The sequence below is a fragment of the Corvus brachyrhynchos genome, unplaced genomic scaffold, assembly GCF_000691975.1.
Source record: "Corvus brachyrhynchos isolate BGI_N302 unplaced genomic scaffold, ASM69197v1 scaffold126, whole genome shotgun sequence".
In the NCBI taxonomy this organism is placed as follows: Eukaryota; Metazoa; Chordata; class Aves; order Passeriformes; family Corvidae; genus Corvus; species Corvus brachyrhynchos.
Genome location: NW_008239283.1, coordinates 1,310,300 through 1,326,420, shown reverse-complemented (window position 1 = coordinate 1,326,420; position 16,121 = coordinate 1,310,300). Strand labels below are relative to the sequence as shown.

Here is a 16,121-nt window from a genome sequence, read left to right as displayed (position 1 = left end):
AATTTATGCAGGTAATTCATTAAGGCTAGTGAGAGTTTGGCATGTAAATCCCCCAGCACTTTGGTGGGAAAACAGACCCTGATTTTTTTTTTTTTAATAAGCTATAAAATATATCCTTTTCAGTGGCAAATATATGAAAAGCAAAAGCAAATACCTGAACAACTAGGGCCATTGATGGCCCTGCTCTGTGAGGGTTCTGGAATGACATTAGATCAAATCCTTTTTCACACACTGCGAAAGATGCAACAATCATTTCAATCACCATGTTAAGAGAATCAATACAATTTTTCCTTCCAGAGAATGGTACTTTACATTGCAATATTTACAGGTTATCACCTTCATACATCTCTTTTTGTGGTCAAGTGCATGATTACTACTTCTGACAGGGTATTGGCCATTTTCTTATGAAGATCTACAAATTCTTGTAAATAAAAACCAATCTGGGGAAAAAAAAAAAAGTAAAGAGCAAATCTGTGGACTGGAATGCACCCTACTTGTAATGGGAACAAAAAGCTGGCAATGAAATATAAACCTAAATCATAGCAGAATGACCTACTTTAAGGCATTTGCCAAAGAGACAGTGTTTTAGACAGCTCCTCTGAAGTAGCGTCTTTATGTCTATGCCATCTGCAGATTTATTATTGTGCTTTAGAAAAAAAAAAAAAAGAAAAAAAAAAAAAGGAAAGAAAAACCTACAGTATGCCTGAACAAAACTGAGCTTCATCTATAGAAAGATTCCAGTACTGTGGGCACCACACCCACACCTACTGATGTGGTCCAAGTTTTTTCTTTAGAGGCACCTAATTAAGAAACCCTGACTCATTTACATGGATACGTTTGATCTAAATTACACTCCAAACCACACCAAATTAGGAGCATCTGTGAATGCGAAGTGTTTGTTCCCAGTGCCTGGTAGAACAGGGCCAGTTCTGGACGGCACATGTTCAAGTGACGAAAAATATTTCAGATGTAACATACTTCTGAGACCCACTTTTCCACTAATAATTCATAATAAGTTAAACCAGTATCTCTGCTTCAGCAATTATTTCAGGCTGGGGAAAAAATGTCATTTTACTTTTTAAAGGAGGGGTAGGGGAAAAGGGGGAGTGGGCAACCACCTAGTTTGGTTGTTGTCCCTTATAAGAGGCATTAACAAAACCATTAGCTGCAATTTACTCTGCACAGTGCGTGTATGTATTATCAGATACACTTTACTTCTAAAGCCTGGACTGAAGGAAAATATCCATGAATGATTGGTTGTTGTTCACTAACAAGACCTTCTGCCTTGGTGAATGGTCTTCCCTCATTAATCAGTTTTCCAGAGGAGTCCAGGCGGAGGGCAGGGTCTCAGACCAAAGAGGCAGCACCCTACAGAACATTAACATGAAAAATTTAAGACCACCAGATTTGAGAGCGATATTTCCCTTTCCAGGCTGCATTGCTGGTGGCTGACTGTGCCTGCTTGCAGCCCAGAAATCCTTTCTGTACAAAAACGAGTCCTGTGGCAATTAGGAAACTTTTATCCCACTTTCCCATCTCCCACTAAGAGCAACAGGGGGGCTGCAGAAGCCACTGGTTGCTGCTTTGCCGCCTTACTGACAAACTGAATAAAAAATAGCCTTAATCTCACTCTAAGCAGCCCAGGAACCGAGGAGTGTAAATCCGAATTCCACGCTGGGTTTGCAGTTCCCAGCCCACTGGTGCAATTTGGCACAACCTTTGGATTTGGCCCATAGTGTTTGGCAGCCACCTTTTATTCTTCTCGTCTTTTATACTTTGTGAATAGTCCAAGTTACATAATGCCAGTGACAATTTGTTTATGGTGAGCATTGGAGTCACTGTTTTATGATTACATTCAAACTTTAAGCCACATTTTGACATCTAAGGATCATCTTGCATTCTCGTGTACTCTATACAATGAAGGTTTGTGTTCCAGTAAGGAGGGGGGGAGAGGAACTTTATAAATAACATGACTCCTTTTGTCTGAAGAGATTTTAATACATTTGTCTGATCTACTGTTTTTTCAGTAGCTAGAATATCATTTGAATATATTAATATTTTCAGCAACTGTGCTGAGGGAGCCCAGTTAATAACTTATGCATGGGTGTATAGATACACTTCAGAGAGAGGTAGTTTTCAGCCCTTATGTTGGCAATACTTAGAAACACACAATGAAAGAGCCTGTTCTTTCCTCCTCTTTGTTGTGGGCATGCATTGTGATGGTATGGAGCCAGTGTTCTCTCTGTTGTCTACACAGCCTGGATTCAATAAGCAGTTATATATGCATATTATGACAATGTGGTCAAGGAAACCAGATTTTTTTACTATACCTTCATGTGCCTGTACAGTATAAAATCTGGTATTTATTTTTCTTGTCCTCATTCAATATGTTAAGAAAAAATCATAATTTGATACAGGTTATGTTCACTTTATAATTAAAATTATAGAGTTAGATGAAAATACAGCAAGATGTTGCTGAATGGAAAATATTTATCTTTTCGTACATTACGCATTATGGTGCTATGTAAAACCATAAATCTGTGAAGCAGCTCTCTCCAGCCAACTTGCCTCCTCCCCTGGTCCACAAGATGCAACCAGTTACCTCCTCTAAGCTGAGGCTTCTACACCCACCTCAGCCCTGACATTAGACAGCACTGCCACATCCTCTCCAGAGCTTTGCTGTGGCCTTCCAAAAGAAGACCCCTTGCCATGGAGATGAGCCAAGAAAAAGGAATTCAGAAAAGTTCTGTAATTTTTACAGCTCCTTCTGTAGCTGTCCTAGCACCTTCATGGGAAAAGCACAAACTTTTTGCACCATGTTCTCTGTGTCAGCACTAGACTCAGGCTCCCCAGACCACCTCAGGATAGCACTTCATCCATCTGGAAACTGTTCTCACCTCCCAGATCATTGCCATCCGCACTGCCAAGTGCAGGCCTTCACCAAACACCATCAGCAGTCACCATACACTAGCAGGGTAGGGCATATGGGACAGCCCTGTAGCATATGGAAGCTTTCCAGTAAGTAAAGTTTACTGGGAACATCAGTTTGCCTTGTTCAAACTCTCAATCCAGAGAGGATTTCCACAGGGCTGTGGCAGCAGTAGTAGCAGGCAACTTTAACCACCTCAGACAACCCAGATTGTTTCCATGTCTGGATAAGAGTCTCAGAAAAGTGTCATCGGAAGAAGGAGTTTTCATTCCTTTGGAACATCTACCCCATGGAAGTCACTGCAGCTGCTCTGGACTCAGAGTCAGCCCTGAGCTGCTATCACAGAGCAAATTTCAGGTCTTGTTGAACACATTTTGGGTCTCACCTGGGCACTATGGTGAGGAGCTGCTTCACCTTTCCAGGTTACATAGTAGGAGCTTTCCTTTACTTCTCCTATTAAATTACGTTTATCCTGCTCTGCATCCTCAAACTACAATATGTGCTTGCTAGAGAGGCACTTTCTAAGCTTGTAAATCCATTTACAACCATTCACTCCAGGTCAGACATTTTCTGCTGGAGGGGCAGCACCTACAGAGAAGTGTCCTGTGTGAGTTGCCCCAAGACTGATAAGCAGGCCTTGATATCAACAGCAAGATTGTCCCTGTTGTTCCTAAATCCTTCAATCTCTGTCAAGCATGGTTTGGGTTAGGAGGTCTAAGAGAGTCGTGTATGTTCTCTCACCAGTTTTTTTAACTGTGGATTTTGATCAGGGTCAGACAGAAGCAGATATCGGCAAATCTGGTCACTTGAAGCTTCAAAGATGAAAGAAATACAACTACTGAGAGAGGTAGGGCTGACTGTGTAGAGAATAAAGACTTTGTAAAGTATCTAAGGCAGTTAGACCAGAGTCATCTGAGACCAGTACATGTGTGAATGGGCATTTGACTTTAAAGGAACTAATGAGAAAATTCAAAGCTAATTTAAAGCCAGGAAATATTGCAGAACTTGCAGTACTACAAAGGGTGCTTCTTAGAAATACACAATACATGGAAAATCCTCTACTCCAGGCAGTCCCTGCATTTAGTGCAGCAGACTAAACACATGCACAAAAAAATAAACATCAAGCTAAGGTGAGTGGACAAGACAGACAAAGTGTAAGTAGAAAAGACAATGCTGACGTAGTAAATTCATTGCTCAAGGGCGAGCAAAATGTAAATAAGTTTAAAGAAATCAAAGACTCGTGGCACATACTCACTAGTGCGTTTAAGAGCTGCGTTCATCCTACTCGTGCTCAGTATCAGGGCTGAAACAATCGTGGTGCTGGGAGGCATGTTAAAGCATCTTTCAAATCTGATACAAATGCAGTGCATGTATATTGCAGTCGCAGCTTGTGGAGAGCTCAGAACTGAACCTGGAAGAGGAGGAATCCTGGTTGAGGTCAGGTCCCATATAAAATCTTCTCTGTTGGGTAGATCGCTGCAAAAAGACTTTCATTTTAAACAACAAGATGGTGATAATATGGGATACAAAAAAATGGAGATGTTGTGTTGGGAACAGTTAATAGGCCAACATTTGAATTTTATTCATTATTTGAAAAAGACTTGAAACAAAATAATTTATGAAGTAATTACAATGGTTTGATTTGATGTTTTTAAAGGTCTTTTCCAAACTAAATGATTCAGTGATTCTATGATATAAAAATTCACAGAAAAGGAAAACTTTGGTGAGAGTTTGTTCCCTTACTTTTGTGGAATTCTCTGCCACATTCTCTGATTTCTAAGTCAAAAGTTACTGGTTTCCTCACAGAACTGAATAACTAATTCATGACACTGGACAAAACCAATGCGTTGTTAGTGAAACTGTGTTTTTCATGGGCTGCTCTAGACTCAGAAGTAAAGATGAATTTCTGAGCAGGTTGTCTACGGCTCAACATCCCAGGCTGAAATTCCAGTCAATTGCCCCTTCTGGGCTCTAAGTCAGAAAGTAAACCTGTCATATCCAGGGCTGAGTTATTTGCTGTCAACTGGATTATAGCACAAAAAGGCTGTAATTGAAGGCTGCAAGAGGTTATAGATTGAACATAGTCAACAACAGTAATTCCACTTAGTAAAAGTAGATATCATCCAAAATGAGAAAAGTTAAGCTCATATAAGGTGAAATTCTGACTCAGTTGTGGCTTCCAGTTGCTGGGATTTTTGTCAGTGACTTTCAGAGCAATCAAAATTTCACTCGCTGCCCAGAGAGAGATGCTGCAAAGGGTGTGATGAAGTGAAAGTTAAAATAACTCTTAACCTGGGGCTTCCAAATACATTTTCTGAGCAGAGACTGCTGTCTAACTCAGTGTTTTCATGATGTAGCAATGCAGACAGCACTTCAGGGGACCAAGGGGATAAAATTGTGCTAGTGGAGTAACGCTGGGATGTGCAACAAGAGCCACCCTGCTGTAAATGCTGAAGCTCCCATTGTTCAGCACCCTGTGGGACATGGGGAACTGGACTACGTAGGCACAGTAGTGTGCAGTTTGTGAGAAGTGATTTCAGAAAGTTGTAACATCACTGAATACCAGTGGCAGTGCTGACATCTTCCACCTGAGGCCCTCCTTTGAAGGACAGGTGGAGATTACTGGAAGAGGGAGCGTAGAAGTGTCTGACAGATGCACTAATTTTACTGGGAGCAGGAGGATTAAATTGTGATACAGTCTCATCATCTTTCTACCTTTCATACCAGTAAATATGAACCTTGATGTGCCTCTGGGAAGAAGGGTCTCCTGTGTGCTTTCCATATCCCTCCTGCTTTGGGTGTGCCGCACAGAGTGGCTCCTCTCACTGAGTTACAAACCAGAACTAGTGGCTCTGCTTTTTTGCCACGTACTTTCTGTTTGTCCATCATTAAGCACATCAAAGCCTCAGTGTCCCCATCAGAAAACAATGCTGTTAATAACATTAATCCACCTTTATTAAGAGCCTTTAGCTCTATGGAAGAGTACCAAATATTATTAAGACAAAGACGAGGATAATAAGGAAATGTGTTTTTTCCCTTGCTGACCTAGTTTCTAACCTCACTTTAAAATCTTCCCTCGATTTTAATTATGCTTAATCTAAAGCTAAGCTCACAAATCTAGCAAACTTAAGGGCTGCTTCTAAGTGAATTTTCTCGCCTGTCAGAGTTCCTCAAGCTTTCTGCACTACAGTCAGGAGTTTATTTCCAGCCCAGGCGCAGAGTTGGGGCATTTCTCTGCCGGCACGGTGGCTGTCGGACTTGGGAGCTCAGGCACCACCTTGCTCCACTCGAGCCTGGGCACCAGAGCATTCTTCACAGAACAATTGCAGTCCTTTTCTCATCAGCCATAGCCAGAGGCAGCAATAAGGGTGAAGGATATCTATCATGAAAAGTCCAGTGTCAATGTGTTCCCCCAATTTATTTACTGACCTTCAATGCAACAGCCATACTCCTGACCCTCATGAGATGAAGCCTAAGGGGAAATGGCACTGAGCACCAATTCCATATCCTGTTGTTCTGTGGTCTAAATTAAGTGCTAATTAATTACCACTGGCATCTTTGGCATTGCCTGTCAAATTGGATTTAGGATATCCTTTCGCTGTTTAAACAAATAGCCCTACATCTAAAGCTAAAATCCCAAGTGTCAGCATTTTCTTTACTTTTACATTTTTATTTTAAAATCCAGTGAGTATGTTCATGGATTTTGCAGGTAGAATTCAAATAAAAGAAACAGGAATTGATATTGTCAATTTTGATTAATAGTCCCTCATTAATAAACATCCTGTTATTCAGTTTCCACCTGCAGTTGCTGATGTTGCCTGGAATCAATTAACTCATATAATTTGATTTATTTTACAAAGACATTTTTGGATGTGCTGTGCTGATGATAAAGGTTCTATATTTACAATTCGTGATTTAAGTGAGATTGTTACTAACTGCTTTTTATTTTTAATGTTACAAGAAAATTTAGCTTTGGGCATTCTTGAACAAAAATATTTAAGCAATTTAAAAAGTTAAAGCTTTATTTATTTAAAACTATCTGTTGTTTTCTGAACCACACAGGCCACAAAAGCATACAAATCCAGGACTATGACAGGTTGGTCTTTACAATAAGCTAGTTGTTCTGAAGAAAAAATATACCAGAAATAGAATTAAAAATAAATTAAAAAAAAAAAAATCAAGCACAGCAGAAGTTACACCACCAGCCAAAAATACATTTAAGGCATTAAGGTGGTATACCTCTGCCTGAACATATATTAGTCTATGTAGTTTCACACTGCCTTTATCACTCTAGTATCCAAACACCTCAAAGAAGTGCATCAGCATCTGCCCAGCATCTGTCACGGGGGGTTTTGCTCTCTGAGGCTTGTGCTCCCAGTGCCCATGTGGCTTTTTAGCAGGGGTTTGCTCTTGTTTGGCTATATTTGCTGCTAAAGCAGGCAAAAATGAATGCCTTGTGCACAGAGCTGCAGCCAGAGGAGTCCAGGATGCTCCTTGAGGAAGTTCATGCCCTTCAACTGACTCCTACCAAGTGGCTGTGCCCAAACTGCAGGCACAACAGCAACACAGACTAGCCAGTTCTGTCCTCTTAAGAGCACCAGTCAGAACCAGTTTGCATTCACACATGAAAAATTAAAACCCAAGCCAAACTGGGAGGACGGAATGCTGGCTGTCAGTAAATGGAAGAACGCAGCAGGTCACCCAGTTAGATCAGTTTTCCAAAGGGGAGACCTGCCAGATTTTATGGAAAGACTTTGAATCCATGTCTTTGATATAATTTGGCTTGGGGGAGTGGGACCTGAGCCTTTGCCCACCACCAGGGTGGAGCCACAATGTGGTGATGAGCTCCTGCCCTTATTGTCCATGCACCAGTGTGCTGCTCCTGCCTTTGAAGCTTTTATGACTCAGGAGATGTCAAGAAAAACAAACAATGCCAAAGCAGAAGTGCAGACAAACTGTTACCCCTCTCAGAGCTCCTCAGTGGAGCAGGAGCACCTCCCCTTGTGCAGAAGAACAAGCAGGACTTCTAAGCACTTTCCTGAACGAAGCCCCTGTAGAGGCTGCAGTATCTTTAGATATCAGAATGTGTTTTTACATGCTGTCTTCTGCCACCCAGGAGATAAAGTCTTTCTCCACAAGACAGGCACTCTGTGAGGTGACATGTGTGCAAAGTCAAGAGCCCACATGCTCTTCTGCAGGATCATCCTATGGGGAGCAAAGTTCACCCAGTGCTGAGGAGATTTTAACTTCTCTCATATTAAACCAGGCTAAGCCAGAATAAATGCCTTTCTTCAGCTTTTCACAGTCTATTCAGCCAACTGTGAAGCAATGTTCGGAGTTAGTTTAGTTATTATTTTCATTTAGGGCCAGGCTCCAAGGCAGTTCATCCAGGGAAGGGCTCGTGCTGTTAGATATGCGGGGGATCCCCTGAGGAAGCCCATTCTCCGCCGGGTCCCTGTCAGCTGTCCAGGTACTATATATAGCCACCCAATGGTCACATTTAAAGGCTAGTCTGTGGAGGAAGACAGCATCAAGTGCTCGTTCTTGTATCCCAGAGCGACTGAAGAGAAGGGATTTTTCCCAAAGAGCTGTAACACAAACCCACAGCTGCAGAGCACAGGAAGCCTATGGAGTTTCTGTAGGCCAGGAGCCATTGAGGCTATTTTCAGCAAAAGCAAGCTCTTAAGTATGTCTGAACTATTTCTGACCCCTCTTGTAACATATCATACGCCATGACCTGGTTTCTCTATTACCAGCCTAGCTATTGTTTCAAATCCTACCTACAGAACAAACAGGGATTTAAAATACCCTCATGTTTTACACAGCCAGATAGATACAAGCAGCTTAAAACTGTATTAGTGCTCTGTGACCCCCGAATTGTGCTTATTTGTTGCAGAGGAAACCACATGGCCCACTTGGAAAAGGAGAGGCATTGTAGTGTTTTGGAGCTCCTCTATAAGCAGAAGCCTCAGGTCACAGTTCCATACACACCAAACTCCCTGTTCCCATCACAGATCTCACAAGCTGAGGACTCCACTGATGATGTTTGCATTTGCTTGGCTTCATCAGCTGGTGAATACCACTGTACTGCACCTGAGAAAATCATCCATAAAGCCAGGACATACATAATAATGAGGTTTAGTCTGCATTCATGAAATATCATGAATCTGAATTTAATGCTAAATTTTAAATTTATCTATGTAGCAGTGCAAGGAATTGAACTGTTTACACAAATAGAGTTTGTGGCATCAGGGGCTCCCTTACCACCAGTTACCTCCATAAGTTTCTCAGTTAATGCACAGTAATGCACAGGCCCTGCACTCTTCCTCCGGAATGGGGGTATTTTGGTTTCTCTCCTGAGCTGGTGTATCTAGCTGCATATGGATACCTCTGCAAGGTTTTGATCTGTTATGGGACCTCTGGTTTTGTTTATGCTTTAAGGGGACTCTCAAAGCTGCAGTTCACTTGACTCTTTAGTATCAAAATCCACTCAAGTTCTTCCCAAAAAGCAATGACTGCAGCTGAACTGAAATAAATTGACGACAGAAAATGACGTTGCTGTGATATGTTGTATCTCAGGAAAGTGTGTAATAGGCCTTAAATGAAAAGGAAATATGTTGAGAAAAAAACTGATAGTTTAGGTTATCTGTGCATCATGTTGTAGCTGTGGTTCCTTCCTAACACTGAAAAACCTATCTGCAAAAGCCCTGTGAAAATGTGCTTATACACACACAGACATTATCACTTCCTAGGACAGTACGTTTTATTACCAGGTTATTTTCCAGTACATTTGGCACAGTTAAGGTAAGTATATTAACTTTACTTCCAAATAAAGAAAACAAAGTTGTACTGAATGTCTCAGCCACTGTCAATGAGTCAAGAACTGACAGGAGGTCCAAGTAATCAACCCTGTCTACAGCACTGAGCTTTCCCCTGGGACACCTCCTCTGATCACACAATGTATCTGACTGGCATGGATGTAGAATTGCTTTCAATAAAGATTTTATTTCAAGGTTGGATGATTCCTTCCCAAATGTCTTGTCACTAAAGCAAAGTATGTAATACCTGTTATTTTTTAACTCCTGTGAACAAGCATTTGGGAAGGAGAGGAGCATAAAATGTTGAGCTGGAAGTTGTTCATCATAAAAGACAAATTTTAATGCGTTCAAATTGATTGGGAGCTCTGCAATACCAAAAGTCAGAAAGCTGCTGCATAAAAACTGGCCTGTACCAGTGCAGTGAAGAGGCCTGTTAACAGAATTATTGTTGGGGACAGCTGAAGGCAGCTGAGCCCTTCCCAGGGCCAAGTCCTTAAGCTACAACATTACATTTGCATATGCCTGAGTATAGATAGGAGAGAGACATTGGCAAATTTGAGGATAATTATTGGCAAAGTGAATCGATGGGATGCACACACTTTGACCTATTAAGGCAGTGCACAGGAAGTTACATCTCAAATCAGTCCCGTCATCCATGGGGATGAGCAGCTCTGGCTATGACAGCGCTCACCAGCACAGTTCAGCAAAGGTAGACAACCCACCCAAATGGACTGCCATGGAATACCCCCTTCAGAGGGGGCTGACTGCTAATTCTGTACGGTTAGTTCCTATACCAAGAGGAGAGATGCCACCAATACAGCATTTTTAATCCTTTTGGGGGAGTTTTCTTCATTCCTATTAATCTTCACTCTCTTTTGGACCCCATGTAGGTCTTGGTTTCTGTCTCTAGTGGCAGAGACTTCCCTAGTGAACACAAATATTGTGCATTACTGGAGGACAGGATTCTGATAAGATCAAAAGCTACTTTTATCCCTTGGTCTTACACTGAATTCAGGGGATGGCATTTCCCACACCTGCCATTCTGGCCCGTAACCTCATACCAAGTTACGCCTTCTTACTCTTCTCACCACCTCATTTTGTAATGTGTTGTCCTTTAGTCATAGTCTGTATTTCCAGTTCATGGAAGAGTAGCAGGATTGTCCTGTTGAAAAGTTACCCTTAAATATAATTTAAAACAGTGAAAGAATATCAGGCAGGGTGAAAACCAGTTCTCCTAAGGGTAGAAATGCCCCTGACATTGAGCAAAATTAAATCCTCCTAGGCTGGAAAAGGATAAGAAAGCAAAAGTGAGCAGTTCTCAAAGCAGCTGGCTCTACCCTCCAACACTGTCCAGCCTACAGTGAGACAGTGTCCTTTCCAATGGGGATTTCCTCCCTTAGTACACTGAATTCTGCAATTTTTTATCTGCAGTAGGAATATTAAGATGTTGAGGAGTCCGAGTCACTGTAGAAACTCTTTCTCCTCCTCAGCAGTTACTGTGAAGTAAAAATGGATGAAGAACATTTCCTAACACCTACTGTGTTTAGAGCAGTAATCCAGTGTATTTTCCAAATGTCAAAATTAATAATGATTTTATTTAGGGAGTTTGAAAAGTGTAGGTTTAATGGAACTAGAGAGCCAACTCACCATACAATGACCCTCTTAGCTGTAGACTTGCCCTGCTCTCTGTCACACGTTTTTCAGCTTGCAGTTGCCTTGGCAACAGCCAAAGCATAAATTCCAAGTATTTTTCCTTATATATCTGCCATTGACACTACAGCCCTCCTATCAGACACTTCTGCTGTTTTAATACATCATTAATTTCATTACTATTAATAATGAGAACTGTATTTTCTGTGTATCCCCTGACTTGTGATCTTTAAGGACTGAAGCCATTCCTGAAGCTCAGTTATTTTGGAGAAAAAAAAAAAAAAAATCTTGTGCAGCATAGCACCCAACAGTTTCTTGATATGGTTCCAACATCTGTGGCACTGGATTATAGATTGTTTCTAAAATAACCTTAAATTGATGGAACATTGCTCCTCTCATTTGGGCTTGACAAAAAGTACCTCTGGCATTTCCTTTCACTCTTTATGTTGAAAATGGTGTATCACTCTTTCTGCTCTTTTTCTTGCCAAAAAAAGAATTCTTGCCCATTTTTTCAGGATTTTCTCTTTTAACAACTCAGTTTTACTTAGTAGCTATAGCAATAGCATTAAGTGTGCATATTTGATTGTGATTTGCTTTGACTTCTTCTTTTGTGGACAGATGATAAAAATATCAGTTATAGAATTTCTTTGGTAAATATTTTTAATCCAAAAAGACATAAAGTCCAAAACTTATAATTATTCTATTCAGGGTGAATTGAATTCCTTCCTTCTACCTCTCCAGTAGCTGTGTTTTACTGCATATTATTTAGCTATTCAGACTTTCCATGCTTCCAAGTTTGCTTGATTTATGTTTTGTTGTTATTATGGTGAAAACAAGTGAAACTGCATGAATATATCAAGAATTTTCAAGATATATTCTCGATACAATACTGCAGATTCTAGCATTAAGCTCAAGGCCCCGAAATTTACACGAATGTTCTTAGTGCCACATTACACATCGATGAACCACAGTCAGTTCCTCTCCATCACCAACACACACCACGCACATCCTCCATTGCCTCATGCCTTACCCCCACCTCCTGATTGTTCTTATGCCTGGACCTTGCCAGGATGTCATGAGAAGGATGGAATCTCCAGGATAAACCAGGGAAATTATTCTCCTTCAGAAAGACAGCAAGCAAGGGCAGAGTGGTTGGCCACGCATCTTCCATTTTCAGTGCCTACATCAGGAACAAGGGATTTCAACATCTTGCTCCACATTTTACAGAGAAAGGAAAGCATTCCCCCCCCCCATCCCTTCAGTAAACTGAGCTCTGTTGCCATGTTTCTTCACCCTGATTCTGCTCATCCATGGTCCATTACCTCCTTCTCCCTCCCTGAAAGGGGCTTCTCCTCCAGCTCCATCAATGCTGCCCATTATCAACACCCTCTTATTGCAAAGCCATGGCTGATGCTGCTAAATTGATCATCTCTAACGTTACCCAGGACAAAGCTGCTGAATTTCCTCCCCAGTGAACACGCACCTCTACTCCTGCTGATGTCATCTGCAAATACTTTATGAAGTTTCCAACTTTTACCACATAACAAGCTCAACAGAAATCAAGTCTCTCTCCTGGAAAGGTCCCAAGCTTGCTGCACATGCCTCTGCAGAAGTGGCATTAAGCAAAACAATCTCGTCACCTCTGCAACATTTTTAATTGTGATAAAGATGTGTGACATCCATCAGAAGCCCACACAGTCACTTGTCAACAAAACTGCTACTAACTTTTGAGACTTTCTGAACTCCTAAGAGAAGAGATAATATATTAATACTACCACAGAGGAAAGATAATTAATTTTTAAAAAATTTAATGAAGATGCTATATTTTAAGAAACTTATAGTTAAGCCAATCTGATTAGTGCCATATGGAGAGTGTTTTGTGCAATGGACACCACGGTTACTAGCATGAGGCAGAACGAAGTAATTCTTCCTATTTATATATGGGGAAAAAACCACGAGTGTTGATGCTCCAGGAATGTGGTAAATGACGTGATTGGCACAAATCCACAAGAGATGCTTTTTGCTGTGTGACCCACCCACTAACATGAAAGGAACAGTTTTTTAAGTGCCTGAAGCCATTAGGTCTCACAAAGTTTCTTTCCCTTATAGTGTGGCTTGTTGTAAATTCAGCAACAGGTATGGGAAAACAGAGACAGCTCTGATGGCTTTTAAATTGCTGTCTGGATTTTAAAAAGGTAAATGAGCGACAATGGCAGAGGAGGGGGAAAAGCAGAACTTGGCTTCAACAATCCACTTGGAATGCTTAAGTTAAAACTAGCAGGTTAAGGAAGCATCCATAAATTCAAACATTTACATAATAAAGTTGCATTTAGTTTGTATACCTTGGTAGAGCTGTGCAATTTATTTATAAAATATGTGTCTTCATTTACTCGTCTTTGCAACCCTGGGATACATAATATATTCTGGAGGGTTGAGGGAAATGGATTTCTACTTAGTCTGTACTCACCACCGCAGAGATTTATGCCAAACTTCCTACCTAAACTCCATCCATTAAACCTGTACTGTTCTTAGACCTGACTTCTCTTTTCTTAATGCCCTTTCCACAGGAATATTAAGTCTTAATATAGACACAAGATCAACTTTTAATAATAATAGTCCTTCTCTTGTAATTTTGTGGGTAATAAAGATATCAAAGGTTATAATCCTTACCATTATTTTCTAAGTCATCTCATTAAGGTATGTGGTCTCTGTGTCTTTCAAGAAACTTTGTGTCAGGAAAAGGCATGCAAAAGTCTATAGTTACATAAATTTCACAATCCATTGCAGACCATACTCACTTTATTGGATTTAAATTAGCAGAAGGAATGTGTTTCATATGAGCTCTATGTTAAGGGGCTTTTTTTGGTTTCACAACTCTTTCAGTGCTGGTGACCATGTTAAAGGAAGCAGGGAATCTTTTCCCTGGCACTACAAAAACCCTCCTTCCCTTGTTTGTCACACTGGCAGAAATTTCTCTTGCCTCCCTGTTTTCTTTCTTTTTGATAAGTTAACCAAACAAACACCCCGACCAGGAGAAACAGTTAAAAAGTGCTTCAAGAGCAAGAGTGACTGCTCTGACACCCTTCTTTTTTAACCAGTTCTTCCCTTTTGTCAACAGGATAGCAGCCAAAGAATCCGTGAATCTTATGTCAACACAAAGCTTAGGAATTGTGTTTGGACCAACACTCCTTAGACCTGAAAAGGAGACAGGGAACATGGCAGTCCACATGCTGTACCAAAATCAGATAGTTGAACTTATGCTGAGTGAGTACAGCAAGATCTTCGGCTCAGAGGAAGACTGACAGACAGGGCCTGTTATTGAAAACGTTCACATCTGTCTTGATGTCTAATATTTTTACATTTCTGTAAACATATTTCTGAAATATTTCTTTTTCTTTCAAGTGACAGATGCCTCATTTTGTGCAAACTTAATGATGATTTTGTGTCTAATTTTCAAACATTGGAATAAAAAATATTGTCAACATTTGCCTATATGTATTCTGCATTAACCCTTTGAGAGTTTCATTATGCTAGCACTCCAAGTGTCACTTTTTCTGCAAGCTGAGCATACAGCATATGGCCCTAGACCATAGAAAATGCTGTTTACCAACATATGCAATGGCACAGAAAGACAGATAATAATTGAGGACGTTTGTGGAAAACGGATTAAAATATGTATATTAAAAGCAATGAATTAAAGCAGCGATATGAGATCATTCATAGCTAATCTGAGTATAATTTACCTTTCTCCTTGATATACATTGAAAATTAAAGACATGATGAACAATCAATTTGTCTACCCCAAGAGCTGACAAAACAAAAAAAATTGCATTTAATGCTTTTAAACAAATAAAATAAACAAACACAAACAAAATGAGAATGTCACTATTTGCATAACAGTGCCTAAAAGAAATTAAAAATGGAATTGGAACTTTGGCATTTTTACTTAAACGCAGTACATGAAATGAAGACATTGCATGACTGCTCATTTTAATGTAACATCCATTTTGATTCTTCATCACACTGTACATCTGCCCGCTTTCCCCAGCTATCTCATGTTCTGTAGCATTTGTATTGTGCTCCTGAGGATGCTTTATTGGTGAACTACATTAAATTCATCTAGAAAGAACTTTAAAAAAAAGCCTTTTCATATGCCCTTAGGATTACTTGGCTAGACTTGAATCAATTTATGCATTTGATGGTTAGTTTCAGTTGTCATGGATAAACAAAAGGGTAACTGTCTAGAATATATCAAATATTGTTTCATTTTGAAATGTATGTTTCCAGCTATACACATCTCCTACCCTGTTTTGTAAAAGTATTCTGCTGATAAAATGTAGACTTATGTTTGACAGCTTTTTAATCAAGTTCAAAGAGAATAAATAAAACTAATCCAGTGTGGTAAAGAGTCTGTCTGGTTATCGATTTGTTCATAAAATGAAAAATAAACCATGTACATAAGATGTGTGAAACACAGATCCAGAAGCAAATATTTAAAGCAATTAAAGACCCCAAAACATAGGATTAATGCATAGGTTTGCTGTGCATTAGAGATATGTCTTCAGTATCACCTCAGCAGATCATGGATTGCTTCAGTTTTTACTCAGCATTGTTATGCAAAATTCCACGTTGTTCAGGAAAGGTCACTCCTTGGAGCGGTCATTTATGGGAGCAAATATATAATGAGGCCTGATCGTTAACTAAGACCAGGCTCTTTCATCAGG

At 40.2% G+C, this 16,121-nt stretch overlaps 1 protein-coding gene across 2 annotated transcripts in view; it reads left to right on the top strand.

Moving 5' to 3' along the window:
- The window catches only part of ARHGAP15 (Rho GTPase activating protein 15), a 321,487-nt gene extending 305,684 nt beyond the window's left edge, over positions 1 to 15,803 (top strand). For both annotated transcript variants that reach the window (XM_017740245.1, XM_008638204.2), the window contains exon 15: positions 14,516 to 15,803. In XM_017740245.1, the coding sequence (XP_017595734.1) occupies positions 14,516 to 14,699 (184 nt within the window). In that variant the 3' untranslated portion in view covers positions 14,700 to 15,803. The remainder of the gene's footprint in view (positions 1 to 14,515) is intronic.
- The last annotated feature ends 318 nt before the right edge of the window (positions 15,804 to 16,121 follow it).